Raw genomic sequence first — 20,236 nt, 5'->3', positions numbered from 1 at the left:
CATTTGGGGGACTATGCAGGGATCTTCACGAGCAGCCTCCATTATGAGGAATGTTTTCTTGAGAGAGTGGATCGGCTCTCCTTTCTTCTCGGAAGCCCCCACAAGATTAGCCTCAACCTTGGTTATCTTCTAGCTCTTTCACCATAGGAGCTTGATTTTATATTGTGTTTATTTCATGCATTACATGATGTACTTTTCCATTAATCCTTGCTCTTGGAGTTTCATTCATACTTAATAGAAGTCTCTTTTTGCACCCCAAAAAAAAAAAAAAAGAGAGGATGAGGATGCCTTGGTCTTTGATGTTCAGTATGGGGGCTACATCTAGAGATCATATTCTTATGAAGCTGCATTTCAGCTTGTCAGGGTTGTAGGTCATGTAGAACAATGCATTTTGGAGTCAAGATGAGATCTAAAACTCACTTTGGGATCTATCGAGGTGTCCCCATAAGTATATGCAGTGGGACCCCAGGGAGTGGGAATGGATTGATGCAGGGCACCGAGAGAAGAGCCTCCCCTTCTTTCGATTCATGGTTAGCAATGCTAAGAGATTTAAGCTTAGTCTTAGAGGCTGGAAGACCACCAGAGCTCCTCAGTGGGAGAATTTTCAGATTTCTGTTAAACTATAGTAATCCCTTTTGGAAGAGACTGGAAATCCCTTAGAATAGAAAAATAATTCTTTTCTTTTGGCTTCCTATTCATGGAGGGTTAAGAGTGAACCATTGATGGAGGTCGAGAATCGGGGACAGATTCCACATGTACTCATTGCCCCTTTGTCGATGAGTCTATTCAATATTGCTTATGGGATTGCCAACAGGTGAGGATCATTCGGAAGGGGATCACTACAATTCTGAGCATCTTTATGCGTTCCCCTTTCTTCATGATCTAGGGCTTGATAGCATGGCTCTCTCTTTCGGGGCCTCAAGTGTTCTATGAGAAACATGACTCTTCGCAAGCTCTTTCACTTCATCGATATTTGGTTGAGTCATGCTCTCTGGACGATGTTTCTCACTCTTTGTACAGACATGGGCATGCAACTGTGGATACTTCATGGGAGATTCTAGCAAGCATATCAGCGTGGGCATGCTCTCTAGACGATGTTTGGACTCTCTGCACAAACGTGGGCATGCATCTGTGGATACTTCATGGGAGATTCTGGCAAGCATATCAGCGTGGCACATTTGGAGATTCAGACATACACAGGTTTTGAATGGTTTCAGGTCCACTCCACACATACATTGGCTAGTATCTGGACAAGACATAAAACACACCTTGGTAGGCATTTGGGGGACAGTGCGTCTTCTTGAGGAAGTGGTATGGCTGCCCATTCTTCTTGGAATCCTCACAGGGTTAAGGTGGCACTTTCAGCGTCAATCTTGGATATTTTCTACCTCTTGTATAGGAGCTTGATTTGACCCTATTTGTCTCATGCCTTGCATGATATATTTCTCCCTTGAGCCTTGCTCTTGGAGTTTCATTCATACTTAATAGAAGTCTCTTTTTTAGAAAAATAAAAGCGACACTTATATCTAATCTATTACATACCCTAACTAGAGCCGATAATTAGTTTTCCAAACAGTGGGATAATTCAATTATTCAAATTTCACATATATTACAGACCACATTGATCATATACTTGAACCCACCCCTCAAGCAACCTCTGGATGTGCTTCCATAATGATTCATTCTTTAAAAACAACAAAGCACAATAACTATGTACTTGAATCAACCCAAAAGCAACTTCCAAAACCTACTTTTATCCCTGTAATAATGCATGAAAACTTGTCTTCCCTTTTTTTGCATTCTTTCACTCTTGCCCATGTGGACTACCTCTGTCAAAATTTTCCACATTTATGGTAGGGTAATAAGAGGTACCTGCCAATCGAACAACCCGGCAGCAGCCAGCCACTCCCGCTTTTGTGGCTTTTGTGGTACAATCAAGCTCCCCTCCTGTTCTAATCGTGCAAGGTCCTTCAGGAATATAGCTGTGTCTGGAAAGCCATTCATCTCTCCATGAAGAATCTCAAAATCCTCAAACCTGATGAATAATTCAAAGACGGGGGGAACAAAGACTTAGTGCTTGTATTACTTTTTCATTAACAGTGCTTTCTAGGCCAGAAGAGATTGCTGTGGAAGCACTTTTAGCTACAGTTGCAACAGCTGTTATGTAGATTGGTGGCAACCTCCCCATGGCACAAAAGGGAAGCACAATCAATTCTAAAGAGACCTCCAGGGAAGCCTGTTTGCCCTCCCTTCTGATATGTACAAAACCCCCCCACGATAGCCTTCTCCTTGGCACTCTGAGACCTAGGCAAACAAATGCTGATGCCCCCCTCCCCCCTCCTCCTCCCCCTTTTTTCCTCTTTTTTTCCTTTCTTTTCCAATGGAGAGAGAGGCGAGAAGGTTCAACAGTAACATGGGCAAGTTGGAAAACTCACTGCACATGAACAGTTGGAATTTCCTTGCTTGAAATATCTTGAAATCCAGCAGAACGAAGAGACAACTCATTTTCTGCATTGGTGTACCAATAAGGAATACCTATCTCACGTCCAGGTACCCGCTGCATCTGATAACCAAATACAATGGCATCTTGAAGTCTCCTGGCTCCACTTAACTGCAAGAAGATAAAAATTAAGTGCCTTCATTTGAAGATGCCAATAAAGCATGCCAATAAAGCTACATAAATCTTGCCAACATTATACTAAAAAGGGTAACTGAAGTGTCTTTCTGGAAACACGTTATTGATCATAACCACATAAAAACATGAACTACTCTCTTAAATTCCGAAATCATTCATCTCTCACTGTAGTCTTTGCTCACCGTTGGTGCAAAGTTCACCTTTCCAACAGCTACATTCTCAAGAATGTCAGATACAACCTGTGAAAAACATCAATAAGTGTGAACAAACCGCATGGAACGTTCAACTAGGCAGATCCCATGGTACAGAAAGCATCTAAATATTTGCTTGTTAATTGCTTCTAATCGTTATATATGTATGCATTAGGAAAAGCACTGAAGTAGATGACACTACAGACACAAGATAGCTTTCCTCTGTAAGAAAATGGGCTGGGAAAGGATTATTTGATTTTTCTGTTTAACCTTAGGTGGCTGTGCAACCCAGGTTGATTCTTGACTAATCTTCCTTTTAAAGAAAATAGTTAAAAAGAGCCTGTACAAGTCTCAACCAAAGCTCTTCTACAGGTATTAGAGGCATCTTCATGTCGAACAAAAGACGAGCTAAGTTATGTGCAGCAAAGGTGCAGCAGTAGTACAAATGTCAACACATAACAAGCATGCATGCCCAGAGAGTACGTGCATACGCAAATGTGTGCACACATAAGCTTACATTCATACATGCATGCATGGATGGGGGTGTGGGTGTATACGTGCATATAAAGGGCAGCATGGTTTGTACCATGTATCGATGTATAGACATGGGTAACAATGCTACACCTATGGTACATGGCTCCACTGTAGATGACATGGTTTATCCTTAGTCTTGATGGATTGTCCATTTGAAGGTCTGACTTGTTATCACAGACACCTCCAGCCTACCCTCTAGCATTTCTTTGGAGACCCTTTTTGGAGGGGTTGTGCTTTAGCGAGTAGAGGTTGTGGGGTTCCTAGGACAGCTTCATCGTTGTAGGGAGCTCGGTCACCTGGCCAAGGCATGCCTGAGTTTCGCCACACAATTAAGCGATAAGGCTGGGAGGTGAGGCGGGGCCGCAACAATGCGAGCCCACCCAGCATCCGTCTTCCCCCACCATTGGCGCAAGCTTTGGCTTCCCACGTTCCTCTAGATATGGCTTAAATCTTGAATAAGAACTAGAGAAAGAGGCACTATGCAAAGAAAAACAAAAGAAGAGCTCGAAGAAGAAAGTAGGCACGGAAGTAAATGGAGACACCTACCACTCCCCTAGAAGACGGAGGGAGGAGGCGCCCATGGAGGACTCCACAAACTTTCAAGGGTCCACAGTTACGGGATCTTGCGGGTGATACAGACATCCCCGTTGCCAACAGAGAATGTAACAACCGATGGCGCAACTTCCTCCCCCCCTTTGGTAGCAAGGGTAGGTCCTCCACTATCAGGCCTCCAGCGAAACAATTGGGCATAGCGAAATAGTGGACCCATCCCTGAGCAAACGGACGAATTGCTTCAAACAGTGGCATACTTAAGGGGGGCTTGAATGAGATTGACACAACCATCTCAGCATCTTGGCGTGAGAGGGTCAGGATGGCCCCGGACCCAAATCACCTTGCTCGATGGCCCGCTAGTTCTCCAAGAGAGAGGTGCAACTCGAAGTTCTCTTTAGTCTAATTGCATTGATCCTATTGTTGCTATACTCCGTCTGGTAGACCTTGATGCTTAGGCCGATGGTGCCTTAACCTCAAGAAAGAAAGAAAGAAAGTCTTTAATCTCCATGGGAGACCAAAAGTTCTAAGGGACAGCATAAAACCATTTAATACATCAGCTTATTAGGAAGAGCACATGGCAACTCCCAGAGAGTGCAAAAGCAGCTCTGCTTATTTTAGATACCTACATCTACTAAAAGCATAATTGACCATACATCAGTTTAAGACAGAGAGTATTTTGGTTTAAATTTAAATTCTTTGATAATTGCTATACCTTCACGGTATACTGCCCATTTTCCATCCTTCCTTGCAGCTTTAACCTTGGCTAATTCAGTGGATTTGTTCTTCAATTGAGCACGTGTGAGCTCCTCAGTTATCCATATCTTTGTCCCTTTTAGCTTATATCATTGGCCGAGAAGCTTGGTCCGTAAGTTACATAATTTGAGCTTGATGATAGCATGTCCTCTGGAGTGTTTGACGTTGGTTGCTCCTTCCTCATCATCATCAACTTTCCATTCAATGTTGGGCATGGCTGCTTTGACGTTGTCACATCTGGCTTCATGTTCCTTAATCTCTTCTTGAATATCAGTTTTACTTGCCTTTGACTCAACTGCCCCTGTAACTTCCTTCTTCATTGTTTGTATTTCAATGTGAATGAAGTCTTTACCTGTAGAGACTAATTGAGGGGTGGGAGGGCAAGCCTTACATGCCTTCAAAACTTCATCTATGATTGCCTCCCTTCAAAAAATTGGAGCTTAGCTGTCACAGCTGAAAATTGCATCTTTAAATCTCGTACCTCTTGCTGTAAATAAAAGATTTGCTCATGGTGACCAATGATATGCCGGTTTAGACCAATGATGGGCCAATTTAGACCTCCTTTGTAGTATGTATGCAGGGGGAGGAAGGCGGCTGTTGCTACTACTTTGGCCGACTTCTGTTGTTGTTCAACCTGCTGTCATGTTGCTTGGATGCATTGGCAAATTGAGGCAGTATGAGATGCTATATGATGACATCATGGATTTCTCTAGGCAAGGCATGCTTCTTGGTGACTTCAATGCACGCACAAGAGATAGACAGGTGGGTCTACTGGATTTTGAGGATGACTCTCTCGTAGTTCCAGAATCAAGGATAGGGAGACACTCAAGAGATGCACCGCACGTGACAAGATATGGGCGACATCTACTTGAGCTGAGAGCTGTCCACAACTTGATTTATATATAAGGGCCTCTAGAGATGGCTGTCATTTGGAGAGCTCACTTGCTTCCTGCATGGAGGGACCAGTACAGTGGATTACTTGATGGGTCCCTTGGTCTTAATACCACGGGTACACAATTTCATTGTGCCTCCCTCCCCTGCTCGGTGCTGATCACTCATACTTCTTGGTTACCATGCCTACCACAGGGAGAGCCCCCCCCCCCCCCCCCCCAACCCGCATGGGTTCAGGTTCATTTTGACTGTGCTCTTGACCCAGTCTACGTGAGTAACTTAGCTTGTGAGCTCATGGTACTTGGAGATGATGTAAACCTTACCCGTGCTTCACATATCCTTGTCTCAGTAAATAATTCATTCATTCTATAAATTCTTTCTATCATTCTTGCGTGAGAAAGAAAGAAAGAAAGAGAGAGAGAGAGAGAGAGAGAGAGAGAGAGAGAGAGAGAGTCTATTAACGTCCACTGGAGACCAAAAGGTCTATGGGACAACAAGAAACCGCCATACATCAGTTTAAGACTAAGAGTCTTTTGGTTTTGATTTAAACTCTCTGATTACTGCTACCCCTCCATGGTAAACTGCCCATTTTCCATCCTTTTTGGCAGCGCTGACTTTAGCTAATTACAAAGTGCTCACTGGTACAACAAGCAGATAACAATTCTTGTGCATATCACGTACAATCATTTACTTAATTCTTTCATGCCTGATGCCAATTTCCTTGCTGGCTCACAGGAGTCCAAGTCAGTGCAATGCATGTATCATTTCTACATTTCAGATGATAGGGAACATGACACCTTATCTGCACAGCATGCTTTTCTACTGCAAGTGCTCACTGGTACAACAAGCAGATAACAATTCTTGTACATATCACGTACAGCTTTGTGACTGGTGTACTAAGCAGGTTTTCCAATAAGCCTCGAGAGAACCATTGGAGGGCAGGGATGCACTTGGTCCTATACACAGGAGGTGAAGGTGACCTACAGAGGGCTGCAGACTTAGCTCAAGGAGCTGCCCACCTAGGCTGAGGTTTCAAACACAAGTACTATCAGCAACACATCGGATCTCTTATATATTTGACTATCATGAGGCTAGATATCGGTCAAGCAGTCAGCTCACTTGCATAGTTTATGGCAAATCCAAAATAGTCTCACTATTTTTGCAACCAAGAGAATCTTGAGAAACATCAAAGGTACAAGGTAGTTTCGAAGGAAGTCATCAAAGGTTTCATGGATACTCTGACAATGGCTATGCAAGAGATCATGAGACAAGAGATCCACACAAGCATATGAAATTTTTCTTGGTCAAGGTACTATCTCATGGTTGTCAAACAAGTAGCCAATTGTTTCTTTGTCTTCAATAGGTGCATGTGAGGCTATATGGGAGGTGTGGTGTGCGTTGAGGAGAGCTGAGGAGCCTTCCAGCCATCATCGAAGCTTTCTGCAGCATCCCGTACCACCAGTACGGCTACCCGTACAGTCTGTACGGCGTTTTCCGTACAGCGTACAGGCCGCTTCGTACAGGCCGTTTCCTTTTCCATTGTTCCTAGGTCTTTGTGCTCTGCTCGCGTGGTGTTTCGTGAGTTCCACATGAAGTTTACGCCGTTGTCTATTTTCGTCCCTCTCAGAAACCCTGTGCAGCCTCGTCCGTACAGCTGTACGGTACCCGTACATCGTCCGTACGCTTGTACGTTTCCGTACTCCTGCGTCAGTTCCCGTTTTACCTCTGCAAATTCACGTATAAAGCCCGGCACTTTCTTCTCACAGTTTTGGCCGTACACCTGTCCCCTCTGTACAGCTCCATCCGTACAATCCCCTACTTCCAACCGTACAAATCCTTGGAGTTTTTTTGGGCTCTGCTGTCTTCTCTAACCGTCTTGTGTTCCAGCCAAAATCTTACATTTCCATCTGTTATCTTCTTCCCCCCTATACTCTTCTTATCCTCTCTGGTGGACTTCTTGTGAATACTTCTTTGGGACTCGTTTTTTTTGCTTTCACTGCCCTTTTACAGGTACTTCATTTTCAAGCTCCCCTTTTTACAAAGTCATGGCAAAGTATTCATATAAAAAACGTTTCAAAAGGAGCGCTCGGCTCCCTGCAAGAAACAAAAGCAGGTTGAGGGTCAGCATCACCCGATACATGAGACTCTTGAGGCTCAACTGGTATATGATATAATGCATGAAGGATTTGCAGATACTAGAAAAGAGTGGAAAGACTCGGTTCCTTCAGTTGGCCTCATGGTTGAGGTCGATGAAATTGTGGATCCGGTCAGAGAATATGCCAAGAATGCAATCATTTTATTTTTTCCAGGCCGGATGCCACCTGCTGCAGAAATAGGCAACTGGCTGACACACACACATTGGCTAGCTCTTTTGTTCGTAAAGTACACTATGCGGCCAGGGGCTTTTTTGAGGTTATCATGGTGGATGAGATCCACAGACAAATGCTTTTGGAACACTCACCTCTTTTTTTTGGGCAGCAAATGGTGCATGTCTTGCCATGGTCTCCCACAAGGGACTTTCAGACTTTAATCCGACACAGATGCCCGGTTTGGGTTGAAGTTGTTGATTTCCCCCAATGTATGGCCTCGCTTTTGCCTAAAATTGCAGCATCTATAGGTAAAGTGGTTTGCCCACCACGGCCAAATGGCAACTCAAACAGATTTTGCATTCTCTGGGATACTCATAATCCCACACCGGACTCTTATTCAGTCACGGTGAATAATGTGAACATGGGAAGTGCTTTCTATAAACTCAAATGGGGTTTATTTGTAGGGGCTTGTTTTGAATGCAAAAAGTTTGGACACATGGCTTCACAGTGTCCAATGAATCGTCCAATGAATCTACATAAAATGCCTCGTGCCACTTTGTCAGTTTCCATGCCTACTAAAGATGTTCCTACTCCAGTGGCCAACAAAAATAAAAGCAATAGACAGCCTGCTGGGAGTCAGGATAAAGGCAAAGCTCCAGTGGCTCCCAATGGGAATCTCACATCACATTCACCTCCTGTTATTCAATCCTCGACCAAAAGACAGCAACCTTCAACTGATGGCTGGCAGAGTCCAAGAAAAGTTATTTCTGCTAGAAGAATTCCACCCCCCCGCACTTGGACTGGTGCCTCTTCTAGCGGGAATACCCCAGAGATAAATACAGGAATTGGGATTACTTCTTCTCAGGGGCGAGGTCTCGACCCTGAGATAGAAATGCAAGGCTGACCTCATAAATTTTGCTGCTGTACATAGTTGTTACATTACTATAAATACCTGTATATATGACTGCTCACATCAAATGTTTTACACTCAATGTCCAGGGCATGTGTGACAGTAGGAAATGGAAATCTGTGTGGCTGTACATCAACAGATTTCAGCCTGACATAGTGGCATTACAAGAACACAACCAACATATGTATGCAGGCAAGACAGGACACTACTGTGGATATGATATTTTTTATGCTGGGGAGTACTCTTTCTCAAGGGTTGTCCTTCTGATCAAACATGAGCTTCAACCAGCCATTGCATTAAATTACAACAAAGGCAGATGGCTTGTTCTCCAATGCCTTATTAGAGGAGAGGTGTTTGAATTTGCTTCAGTTTATGCACCTCAGTCCTCTAGAGAAAGAACTGCAATTTGGGATGCCATGCAACAATATCCGTGGAGATATCATGCCTACATATGTGGGGATTTCAATAATGCTCCACAACAGGGAGACAACACCTCCAGACATGATCATATGTTATCTCCTGAAAGGCATGCATGGTCTCAATTACTTCTGCATCTGGATCCGGTTGACCTTTGGAAGGAATTGCAGCCTTTGTCACCGGGCTACACTTTTCAACATAATGCTCTTTCCGCCTATCAGGCACGTCTGGATCGATGGTATAGTGTTGCTCCCCAACAAAATGGGGAGTTCACATGCAAAATGTGGATTGACTATGCCTTTGTGCATTCAGACCATGCACCACTATGGTTGCGGTTATCTTTTCATAACATGCCAGATGATAGATTGCCACACAGGAGACATCTCATCATAAACAATAGTTATTTGCAACATGCTGATTTCAAGGCAAGGGTTACTGAAGCAGCTCATTGTCTTTCCTCTAGCAGCCATCTCAATGTTGATGGTGCCTGGGATACTTTTATTTCTAAAATGCAAGTGGTATGATTAGAGTTTATGGCAAGTCTTACATGAAGACTCTCAGGGAAACCATTGCTCAGGCCAAATCTACTTGTCAAGACCTCACTGAACTCAGTCATCATTGTTTGTTGTCCTTGCATGAGCAAACAACACTATGCCAGGCCAGACATTGTCTTAAACTAAATGATCACAGGAAACTGGCAAAATGGGAGACTAGAGCAAGACAAAGAGCCTTTACAGATAAAGGTTGCTCTTCCAAAGAATTTTTCAAAAGTTTACATCAGAGGAGAATCAAAACAGAAATTTGCAGAGTGCTTATGCCAGATGGATCATGGACTACCTCACGGTCACAACTTGCTTCCTTTTGTGTGCATCATTTCTCTCAGCAATTTGGCTCTGCAGCTCCTCTCTCGCAACAGATTTTGCTTGCACGAAATTTACTGTTGCAACATGTTTCTCCTATCATTTCCCCTCCTCAAGCTTTGGAATTGGAGGAACCTTTTACTGAGAGGGAACTGTCAGATGTGATCAAATCATGTGGCAGATGGAAATCCCCTGGATGGGATGGTTTAACAGTAGAGTTTTTTCTAGCCTACTGGCCTATTTTGAAGCATTCATTGCTATATATGGTGAATGCTGTGTGGCAAAATCAGAAAATGCCGGACACATGGAAGAGAGGTCTTGTTAAGCTCCTTCCCAAAAAACAAATTTGTGAGTCTTTGGCAGATTGGAGACCTATCACTCTTATGCCCATAATTTACAAAGTCACCACCAAAATGATTGTCGATCGGCTAAAGGGGATTTTACATGATGGGTTGCATCCTGCTCAATATGGCTTTGTCCCGCGCAGGCACATCACCGATAGCATTGCTAATGCCTACATTGGAATTGAATATGCCAAATATACACAGCAGGATGTTTTGTTATTGCAAATTGATATTGCTAAAGCCTTTGATACTGTTCAGTGGGATTTTATTTCATCGACTATGCAAGCATTGGGTTTTGGCACAAAAATGCAGCAGCTCATCACTTGGCTATATCAAGATAGTGAAGCTGCCTGTATACTCTCAAGAGATATTTCCCCATCCTGGACTCTTGCTTGCTCTGTCAGGCAAGGATGTCCCCTGAGTGCTTGACTTTTTCCCATAGCCACTCATCCACTGCTTCAATATCTGGATCACCTTTTGGACACTGACCAGTTGCACGGTTTGGAGATTCTGGGTAGTCGCAGCAGCATGATTGCTCAGGCATATGCTGATGATTCATTCTTTACTCCAAAAAATACTCGGGCTGATTTGTCCATGATTATGCATGCTCTTTCCACATATGGTTTGGCTGCTGGCCTTCGGGTAAATTTTCAGAAATCGAAATTGCTGCCATTACATGCACAGGAATGGCACAACCTTCTGTGGCCTGGGGAAATTGTCCCCGCTTCTCATTTCATTCGACATCTTGGTTATCCTCTAGGCTGGGGACTCACCCGCTCACAACAAACTGATTGGGTGCTAGCAACTTGGCCATTACATGTTCGCCTGCGAATCACACAATCCATTTTGATAGCATACATACAATTTTATCTGCCTCTCACTATGTTCACTAAGGCAGATCTGGTTTCATTTATGTCAGCTATCATGGAAATTTTCTGGCGTTCAAAACATGGCAAGAAAAGTCTCAGATTACTGTCTATGCATCGTCTCTGTTCTCCCAAGATGCATGGAGGTCTGAACATTCTCAATATTCAAATGCATTTACTTGCTCACAGAGGGAAAATGATGATACAGTTTATGCAAGGAGATCAGCCTTGGGCTTTCATGATCCGCTCTCTCTTATTACATCTTCATACATCTGCCTTTGGGCATTGGCAGCTTACTCAGTGGGATTTTTTATTTGGCTCTATCCAAGGCAAGATCAGAGGATGCCCTTTTGTCTCTCGTCTGCTTCTTGATTGGAAACATATTCTATCTCATTTGGAATGGCATGGCAGGGACTCTCTCTCAGGCAACTCTTTGAGGGTAGAGAATATTTTTTGGTCTAAAGTTTTCCACCCCCCTTTGGCCATACAAGAACCCCGACGTTCTTATTTTCTCTCTTTCAAAGGCATTTCCTCTGTGGCGGATGTACTTCAGGATGATGGCACAATCTTATCTTTTTCTATGGCTGCTCGCAAATATGGCTTGGGAGCTCATTATCGTCCTTTATGGCATCGAATTTCAGCAATGCTCCAACCGTACTTGCCGGTACCCCATTTGGAACTTCAGAATCGGCTTGAGGATTGGATCTTACGCTCTCCTTCCTTATACGCCTGTCCTTTGAAGCTCTCACATATCACAGTGTCATCACTGTATAAAGTGTTCTTACCTCCGCCTTGGATTTCCCACAAATACTGTTTGGCATATGGATCGCCCAATGAAGTGGTGGAGAAAAAGGCTGCGTCTCCTTTGGCATTACAAAGTCCCTCTACGAGAACAGCTTTTCCTATGGCGAGTTCTTCTTGGCATTTTTCCATCCGGACAGTTACTCGCACACAGACATATTGCTTCAGCTCTTTGTCACCGATGTCAGCACTCTACTGAATCAGTGTTTCATATCTTTTGGTCCTGTCCAAACACTTCTGATCTCATTGCTCTCATCAGACAAAGGCTTTGACAGCGATTTCCTACTGTTACTTTTGGCAGATTTTTGTGGTTGTTTGGCTTTCATCCACAGAGACAGGGATTTGATTTATTTTTTGTATGGGTGCGCTATTGCACCCTATGGACTTTATGGATGGACATAAATCATAGAGTCTTTGGTGATCCACTATTTTCATCTTTTCTTTTTTTCAAACGATCTCTGCAACAATCATTTTATGATTGTCTTCAGACTCGTTTGATTGATCAGCATGTATATACAGCTTATACTGAGATCTTCAGTTGAATAGTAGCTCCTTCGTTTTTTGAAGTAACTATGAATGTAATTATTCTATAGCAATAAAAGATTTCTTCCCACAAAAAAAAAAGCATGTGAGGCTATATGGCTCAAAAGACTATTGTAAAAAACAAATTACTTTGATGAGACAAGGCCAACAACAATATACTATGATAATCAATTGGCTCAAGCATTTAGACAAGAATCCAATATATTGCCTCAGGATAAAGTACATTGATGTCAAAGAGCACTTCATCAGAGAAAGAGTGTTACTTGGTGACATCACATCCCAACCTTGTAACAGAAAAGAAAATGTTATAGATTTCTTTACCAAAAGGACAGGTACAATTCGAAACTGTGTATCATTTTATTTTGAGGGCACAATATATTTGTTATGTTGATGACAGGTTTGGTAACTCACAACAGATCATCCTATTTGTTGTGTCTATGAACCCCATGAATTCAGAATGAAAATCTACTTGCAGTGTGCACTCTAAGTATGTGAAAAGTAATTCAAATGGAACTGCCATAGGCAGTAGGATTGGTTTAGTAACTGCAAGAAGCATAAAAATTGTACTTAAGAGATTTCAATTAAGCTGGAATTAATACTTATAAAGTTTAAACACAAAGTGACGTCATTGGAAATTGCAATATGATTGAGGGGCCAAGATGGAGCGCCCCCCTTATCCACGCTCACTTTATTCTTGAAAATGGAGATACAAGACCAAGGTGCAATGCACCATCCAAACTGATGAACTCAATGAAAGCCTAGGACCTAGATACAAGACTCAAGAGCATATGTACAAGATAGACAACATAAAGGAGGACTCCAAGCTCAGGTTTCAACTCTTGGCTTGCCCAATCCACAAGGAAGAAGCCTGCAACAATCACCACTTCTATCCAACATCAGAGGCAAGCACTAGTTTCTAGAAAGATAGTAGAAACAACATGAAATAGTGCTGTAAATGAGATAAACTTGACAATACAGACTCCCTTCGTGACTTGAACCTTTTTGTAGATGAAGTCCTTGATGCCTCTGAAGCTCCCTTGGGTGAGGTGAGTGTGGAAATGGGGCTGGAATGAGAACAGCTCAGAAAAAAAGCTTGTAAGCTAGAGAGAGAAAGCCTTTATGGAGTGATAGTTGTAGAGAGAGAGTGCCAATGCTAGCCCCAAGGGAGGGATGTAAGAGAGGATCTGCTGCTGTTGTTCCAGAGGTGTAGAGAAAGGCAGATTTCTGCAAGGGGAAGGGGTTGGAACAGTAGAGAGAGAAATTCTGCAGTAGAGAGAAAAAGACTGCAGCAGGACAGAGAAAGGGGCTATGCTTGCTCTAGGCTAGGAGAAGGAGAGAGGATGCTGCTGCTGTTCCAGAAGAAAGAAAAGAAAGAAAGAAAGAAAGTTTATCAAAGTCTTCGGAAGACTGATGGGCCTATGAGACGTGAAAATCCTGATACAACAAGCTGTGGTAGTGGAGCTACTAAACGAGCGTTCATACCAATGCAAAATGCAAAAATGCAAAATGGCAGTACTAAGTCCTAAGTACAACATAGTCATGTCAATGGTCGACTATATATCAGTCTCAGCATCATCATCAATATCATCATCATCATCGGCAGCAGTAAGATATGAGGATGGATGAGGCAGTGGAGGCATGAAGTCGGCAATAGAGTGTTGTCGGCCACTCAGAGGTGCGGTCCTGGCACATCTCCTTGTCGTAGCTCTGCATCTGACTAGGGCTACTGTGACCCCCGTCGGTCGGGCTCCGACTCTAAAGGAGGGGATGTCCCCAAGTGTGATCCGTGTGTCGACCCTCTGTCTGAGCTGTAAGGTCACAGGCTCCGGGTCACGGTCATGTCGAGGCCTCGTCTCGTGGGGGTCCATGTGATCTAGCTGAAAGAACTCCGTGATAGAGCTCTGAGATGGATCAGCCGAGGAAGAAGTCTGCTCCTGTCTCCATGCTCGAAGTATCCTCTCACGGTGTCTAAGTGCCTCATGAATGAAACCTACCAAACACTGCTGGTCCGGGTAGGAGAGGAAACAGGCCAAAATCCCATAACTATTCCTAAAGAGGCAGTGGAAACGCCCTCGGATCTCATAGTACACAGGACACCTGAAGATGAAATGCTCCTTTGTCTCAACCTCCTGCATGTCACACAGTGTGCATATGCGCCTCTCCTTGGGTAGTCGCTCTGCTCTGCCGCTCTCGATGCGAAGTCTGTGTGAAGAGACCCGGAACTGCCCAAGAGAGATCCTCAGCGAGTGGGGAAGGTGAATCTGCGTGTATCCTGGTGGGTCAATGAAACCCTCCGCTGTGATATGTAAGAAGTGATCTCTGTAGAAGCTAAGCTTCACTGGGAGTTCACTCGGTCCCAACCAGGTTCGAAATGTGTGTAGCTGTAGTAGATCCTCACGGATAACCTGGAGAGGAGGGGCTAGAACTGTAGAGAGAGAGTGTGTTGCTGTAGAGAGAGAAAGTGCTGCTGAGGTGAGAAGAAGAAGAAGAAGAAGAAGAAGAATATATTATCGTCCTCTGAAGACCAAAACCGGCCTATGGGACCTGAGAGAATGGCCTGGGGAGAAGCTGGCTGCACCCAAGGAGTAGGAGAGGTTCTGTTGCATCAACCAAAAGGAGGGAGAAGAAAAGTAACGAATTTTCTTCATGTAGGGAATGAAGGGGAGAGGTCTTCTTTTATAGGCTCAGCCCCCCCCCCAAGGCCCAGAGTGGAAGGTGGACACTTGTCCCAGATTTTCGGTGGGCTGCAGTCCCAAAGAGGACAGCCCTAATAGCATGTGACAAACTCGCAGTTATTAGTGCGTGTTTTTTATTACATGCTTAGCATGGTGTATTTCCGCACAGAGCTTGCTCTAGTGGGTTTCTTTCTTACTTAATAGAAGTCTCTTTTTTGAAAAAAAAAAAAAGGAGGACAGCCCACAACCTGCCCCAAATCTACTAGATTTGGGGCCAGATACTTGGCCTGCATGCCCTGCCATGCATGCTGCCACATGTGTGGGACAGGTGGACTGACCTGCCAGCTCAGATTCCATGTGGCAGTCTGCCACGTGTCACTCCCAAAAACCCTAAAATTTTAAAGTTGTCAGAATTCAATTCTGATCGCACCCACGGGTTCCTAACAGCTTGGACTATCTACTGACGTACTCTAAGGTCATAATTGAGCCATACAGAGCTCATTTGTTTGTCGTCTTATCTTGTATCTCCATTACTCTTGGCATGCTGCTAGGCCCACACCCAAAGCTCAGGGAACATTCTCTTGAATGGTTCCTAAGTCACTATGCAATCTATGCATTTGATATGTCCCATGTTTGGGTACTCAGGTGGGGTGTGGTTTCCAGATGTCCCTCTCAAGGAGAAGCCATCACTCTTGTGGGTCACTAATGCCCATAACCCCAAGCAAGGGGGTCCACCCTCAAATGCTAGACCTAGTCCCCATTAACCATAACTGAACAGTAGGAAAACATTTCATTTCTTAATAAGCATACTATTGAAAAACAAAAAGAAATATTACCAAGCAAGTGGATACATGTTGTTGAAGCAAGATGACAAGTAGGAGAACCTTTTGGTATTGTATCTTGTCCAGATTGTGGATGGACAGAAATATATAAGAGTTGCTTCTATATTGTCTTTGAGCACAGTCTATTTGCTAGTCTGCACACACATGAATGGTTGTGAATTACACACATGGTTAAAGCTTGATTCCATAGTGAAACACTTCAGCATGTAATTTCTGGACTAATCTATCAGTCTTCCGCTTCGGGGTACCCTCTGGTGGGATTTCAGTTTCTAACATGGTACCAGAGCCTTGGCGGAAGTTCTCGGGAAGTGGAGCTTGAAGGCATGGACCTTGCTGAAGGAAGACCTTGATTCATTGCTCCGAGAGGCTCAGGTTCAGGCAAGCGTCTGAAGGATTGTATCTAGGTGGAAGGCTCAAGTTCAGACAGGTGTACGATACTCTTTACCTCTTTCAGTTCATTATCATGGCCAATAGATAACAGTTCGCAAATCTTGGTGAGACAGGCAAGCTCGACAAGACCAACTACCCGTTGTGGAAATGAAGATGTAGAGCTACTTAGTGTTGAGGGAATCATGGGGGAGGGACCTAGGTGGTTAATGCCAAGGGACGCTATAGTAAGTAAGAGCATGGTAGATCTGGGATGCAGAAGCCTTGGCTATCATTGTGGGAATGATAGCGGATATGGTGCTACTGCATATTCATATGGTGAAGGGACTAATCTATTAGTGTTCTGGTGCAACAACTTAGGTTGAAGTTGATAATTGACGTATATTTCCAAGTGCGAATGGCCGATGGAAGCGGTCAAAGGTGTCCACATGAAGATTGGTGGAGTCACATTCCTATCCAACTTTGTAGTGTTGCATATGACTGAAGATGAGCAAACCTCTCTCTCCTTCTTGGCAGACCATGGTTGTAGTTTTCCAAGGCCATTTAAGATTGGTTCGGGCATATTTTCCTTCCTTTGGAAATAGATATGATCACCAAAAAGGCTAGTCACCGGTCAGGGGACCTGGAGGAAGAGGATTTTGAAGAAGAAGCAGGTGTATATGAGAAGCGTTGGGCTCTTGGGGATTGGCCCATCCGAGGCGAAGAATTGGCCTACATTGAGGATTGCCCTTTCAAGATGAACGACATGAGGCCGTGTGACTCGAGGACAATGATGAGGCAATGTAGACACATGACATGGACCATCTAGTGGTAGTAGAGCGAGAGGACACTGATGGTATCGCACGCTAGGTGACCATTCTGATTCCTATGATATAGGTGACCATTCTGATGGTATCGCAGGTTAGGTGACCATTCTCATTCCTATGATATAGAAGAGGATGACGACTATTTTGATTCCTATGATACAGAAGAGGACAACCATTCTGTACTTCGCAAGGGAGAGGTGACCATTTTGATTCCTATGATACAGAAGAGGACCACGATCATTCCGCACCTTGGGTCGCAAGGAAGAGACTACTAAGGGTACTGAAGTGGCTGTTGACTATTATGCTCCCTATGATATCGAGGAGGAGGATGACCATCCAAGTGACTCATGATACCGGAGGATGGGTGATGCACCAGACTATTAAGAGGGAAAACTGACACCATGTGGCATGGTGATGGACTTGGAAGAGGCTAGACAAGTAAGAGGCCTAGTTCACATCCGAACTGGAGTCATAGACCCTCCACGCAATGGGTGAGTCTACATTCTAGATGGAGAGGATGACATCACGGACCTCACCCTACAGAACCTTTACTTGTCCAAGGCAGATCTCATCATGACAGAGGGTCTTTCAAAGATGACCTATGAGGTGGAAGGATTACCCTTCTGAGGAACCTTCAAGTAGGCCCAAAAAGGCAAAAAGAGAATGTCTTTGAGTGCTGCCTCTGCATCTCAACCACTTCAAGGGTATCTTTTTCATAGTCATGGTTGTGGGAACTGGAGGGGGATTTTTCTATGGAAGATACTCCGCGGAGCCAAGCAACCCCACATCAACACACATGTCTTAGGTTGATCATGCATAGAACTCGTGCAACCTCAACATCGGGACTGAAGACCACCCTCAGCATCTGAAGGTAGCTAGTTGGGTTTGGGATCATAATTATCTTCTTGACGTCTTTACCTGGTCATACAAGAATCTAACGGGGGACCTCGCTGAGTTCATGGAGATCACATTTATTTATGCCCAGACTCAAGCCCACTAATCAACAGACCATACCGCATGGATCCCAACTACCGTAAAGCCGTCCAAGCTAATATTCCAAAAATAGAGCAAGCTGGGTTGATATATCCAATGGACTACTTCGATTGGGTAAGAGGCATTTGTCATTGTTCCCAAACATGAGACAGAAAAACTTCAGATATGTGTAGACTACAGGAGTTTGATGCAGCCACAAGAAGAGATGGTTTCCCACAACAAAAATCGCAGCAAATCTGAGCCCTTGCTTCAAAAACAATTTCAAATAGCGATTGGAAATGGTAGTGGTGGCGGTACGTAGCCTCCCATTCCAGCGACAGATGCACATCTAATTCTTGTGTGGAGACGTCTCACTTTCCTCAGCCGTACTCTCCCCATTGCTCCCCATTCTGCACTCTACCAAGATTTGCCAACACAGTAGCTATAATAACAACGTTAAAAGCGAGTGCTGTCCAATCGGCTCCCGCAATCGTCTCTAGTTCCAAAATCTATCTGACAATGTGCATCCATGTGTGCATAAGCATATGTGTGTGTGCATGCACATGCTCATGCTCAATACATACATGTGTATGAAGCCCATGTATTTTATATTTCTATATGCAGAAGCAGTGGAAACTTTTAACTTTCTTGTTTGGTTTTCTTCACAAACTGGAGCTCCAGCAGCAGCTTGACCAAGAACAAACCTTGCCACCATTTAAGGCGCCTTGATATGAGGGTTTAAGCTGTAATGCCCGTTCCAAGTAAGGAGTCCAACGGCCAATCAGAAAATCACGTCGAATCATCTCGACACCGCAGTGATGGGACTGCAGATAATACAGCAATAAAAGCATGTGAGAATCACGAAGGAAACAACCTTAATTTTGTTATACCATGTAGCTATTCCTTGTCTTTAGGTTTATTTTTGCATTTCTGGAAATGGCAAACATAATAATAGCTGATGAATCATGATGTTTGGAATGGTCCAAGTAATTTTCACGTCTGGATTATTTAATTATAAAATTATGGGCGATTAACAAAGACAGCACATGATTTATTTGATTATATAATTTTAGCAATAAATCCTTAAACGACACCAAAGCTTAAAACAATATTAAATTGCAATATAATTAATGGTAAGCGAATAACTCAGATGCCTGGCTTACCTCTAACATATTCCTCAAAAAGGGCTCTTCATTGAAAAAATCACGTCGAACAAATACAAATGGAACTTTGAAAGCCAATGCCTCGCTGACTGTTCCATAACCAATCTTCCCTACAGAGGAAACAAAGCAATAATATCATAGAGGGACGATGCATAAGAATAACTATTAAAAATCATTTACATACCCTATTTACTACAGCCAAATCTGGAAGGAATACACGATGCCATTGACAATAGAGAGAAGATATACATCATTCCATAGTCTTACCAAGCATGCAATCACTAGCTGCAATCAAGTCTGGGGTGTAAGAATCTTGTGCAAGACTAATGAAATTATGTGGGAGTAGTTGTCCTTTGGGTGCTGCACAAACCTTTTAATATTTTGAAAAGAATAAGTACATTGGTGCTGCAGAACCTTTTAATATGTTGAAAAACATAAGTACATTTGAGGGTGCAACCATCTGTGACGTTTGAAAATCATGGCAACCATGAGGTCAACATGGGAGCTTACCATGCACTTCCAACCCGAAGGCAAGTAATCATCCTTCAACAACCACCCAGCGTCCTGAAAACCTCTGAAACATAAAGTCAGTGCATAGTATGGCAAAAAAACGTAGCAAAATGTTGCTTTTTGTAGCTATATTGACCATCATGCAATTGGACATACTCATGTGACAAGCTGAAGACATGATTAGACCACAAGCCTTGCCATTTTTTAGAGATACTCATGTGACATATACTCTCTCACTTCTGAATTTTAGCATTTTCAGCTTCTATCACTTTCAA

The 20,236-nt window shown here is 43.6% G+C and overlaps 1 protein-coding gene across 2 annotated transcripts in view; it reads right to left on the bottom strand.

Annotated features, from left to right (window-relative positions):
* Window positions 1-20,236, bottom strand: part of LOC147894960 (L-arabinokinase-like) — a 221,421-nt gene that overhangs the window by 160,611 nt on the left and 40,574 nt on the right. For both annotated transcript variants that reach the window (XM_087383374.1, XM_087383375.1), the window contains 7 exons: window positions 19,962-20,015; window positions 19,719-19,821; window positions 19,452-19,561; window positions 18,993-19,112; window positions 2,818-2,874; window positions 2,436-2,611; window positions 1,873-2,035 (listed from right to left, as the gene is read on the bottom strand). In XM_087383374.1, coding sequence (XP_087239500.1) covers window positions 1,873-2,035; window positions 2,436-2,611; window positions 2,818-2,874; window positions 18,993-19,112; window positions 19,452-19,561; window positions 19,719-19,821; window positions 19,962-20,015 — 783 coding nt within the window. The remainder of the gene's footprint in view (window positions 1-1,872; window positions 2,036-2,435; window positions 2,612-2,817; window positions 2,875-18,992; window positions 19,113-19,451; window positions 19,562-19,718; window positions 19,822-19,961; window positions 20,016-20,236) is intronic.

Source organism: Dipteris shenzhenensis, chromosome 13, assembly GCF_047967505.1.
Source record: "Dipteris shenzhenensis isolate YYH24624 ecotype China chromosome 13, Dip_SZ_1.0, whole genome shotgun sequence".
NCBI classification, from domain to species: Eukaryota; Viridiplantae; Streptophyta; class Polypodiopsida; order Gleicheniales; family Dipteridaceae; genus Dipteris; species Dipteris shenzhenensis.
Note: the sequence above shows the minus strand (reverse complement) of the source record. Positions and strands in the feature narration are given on the sequence as shown.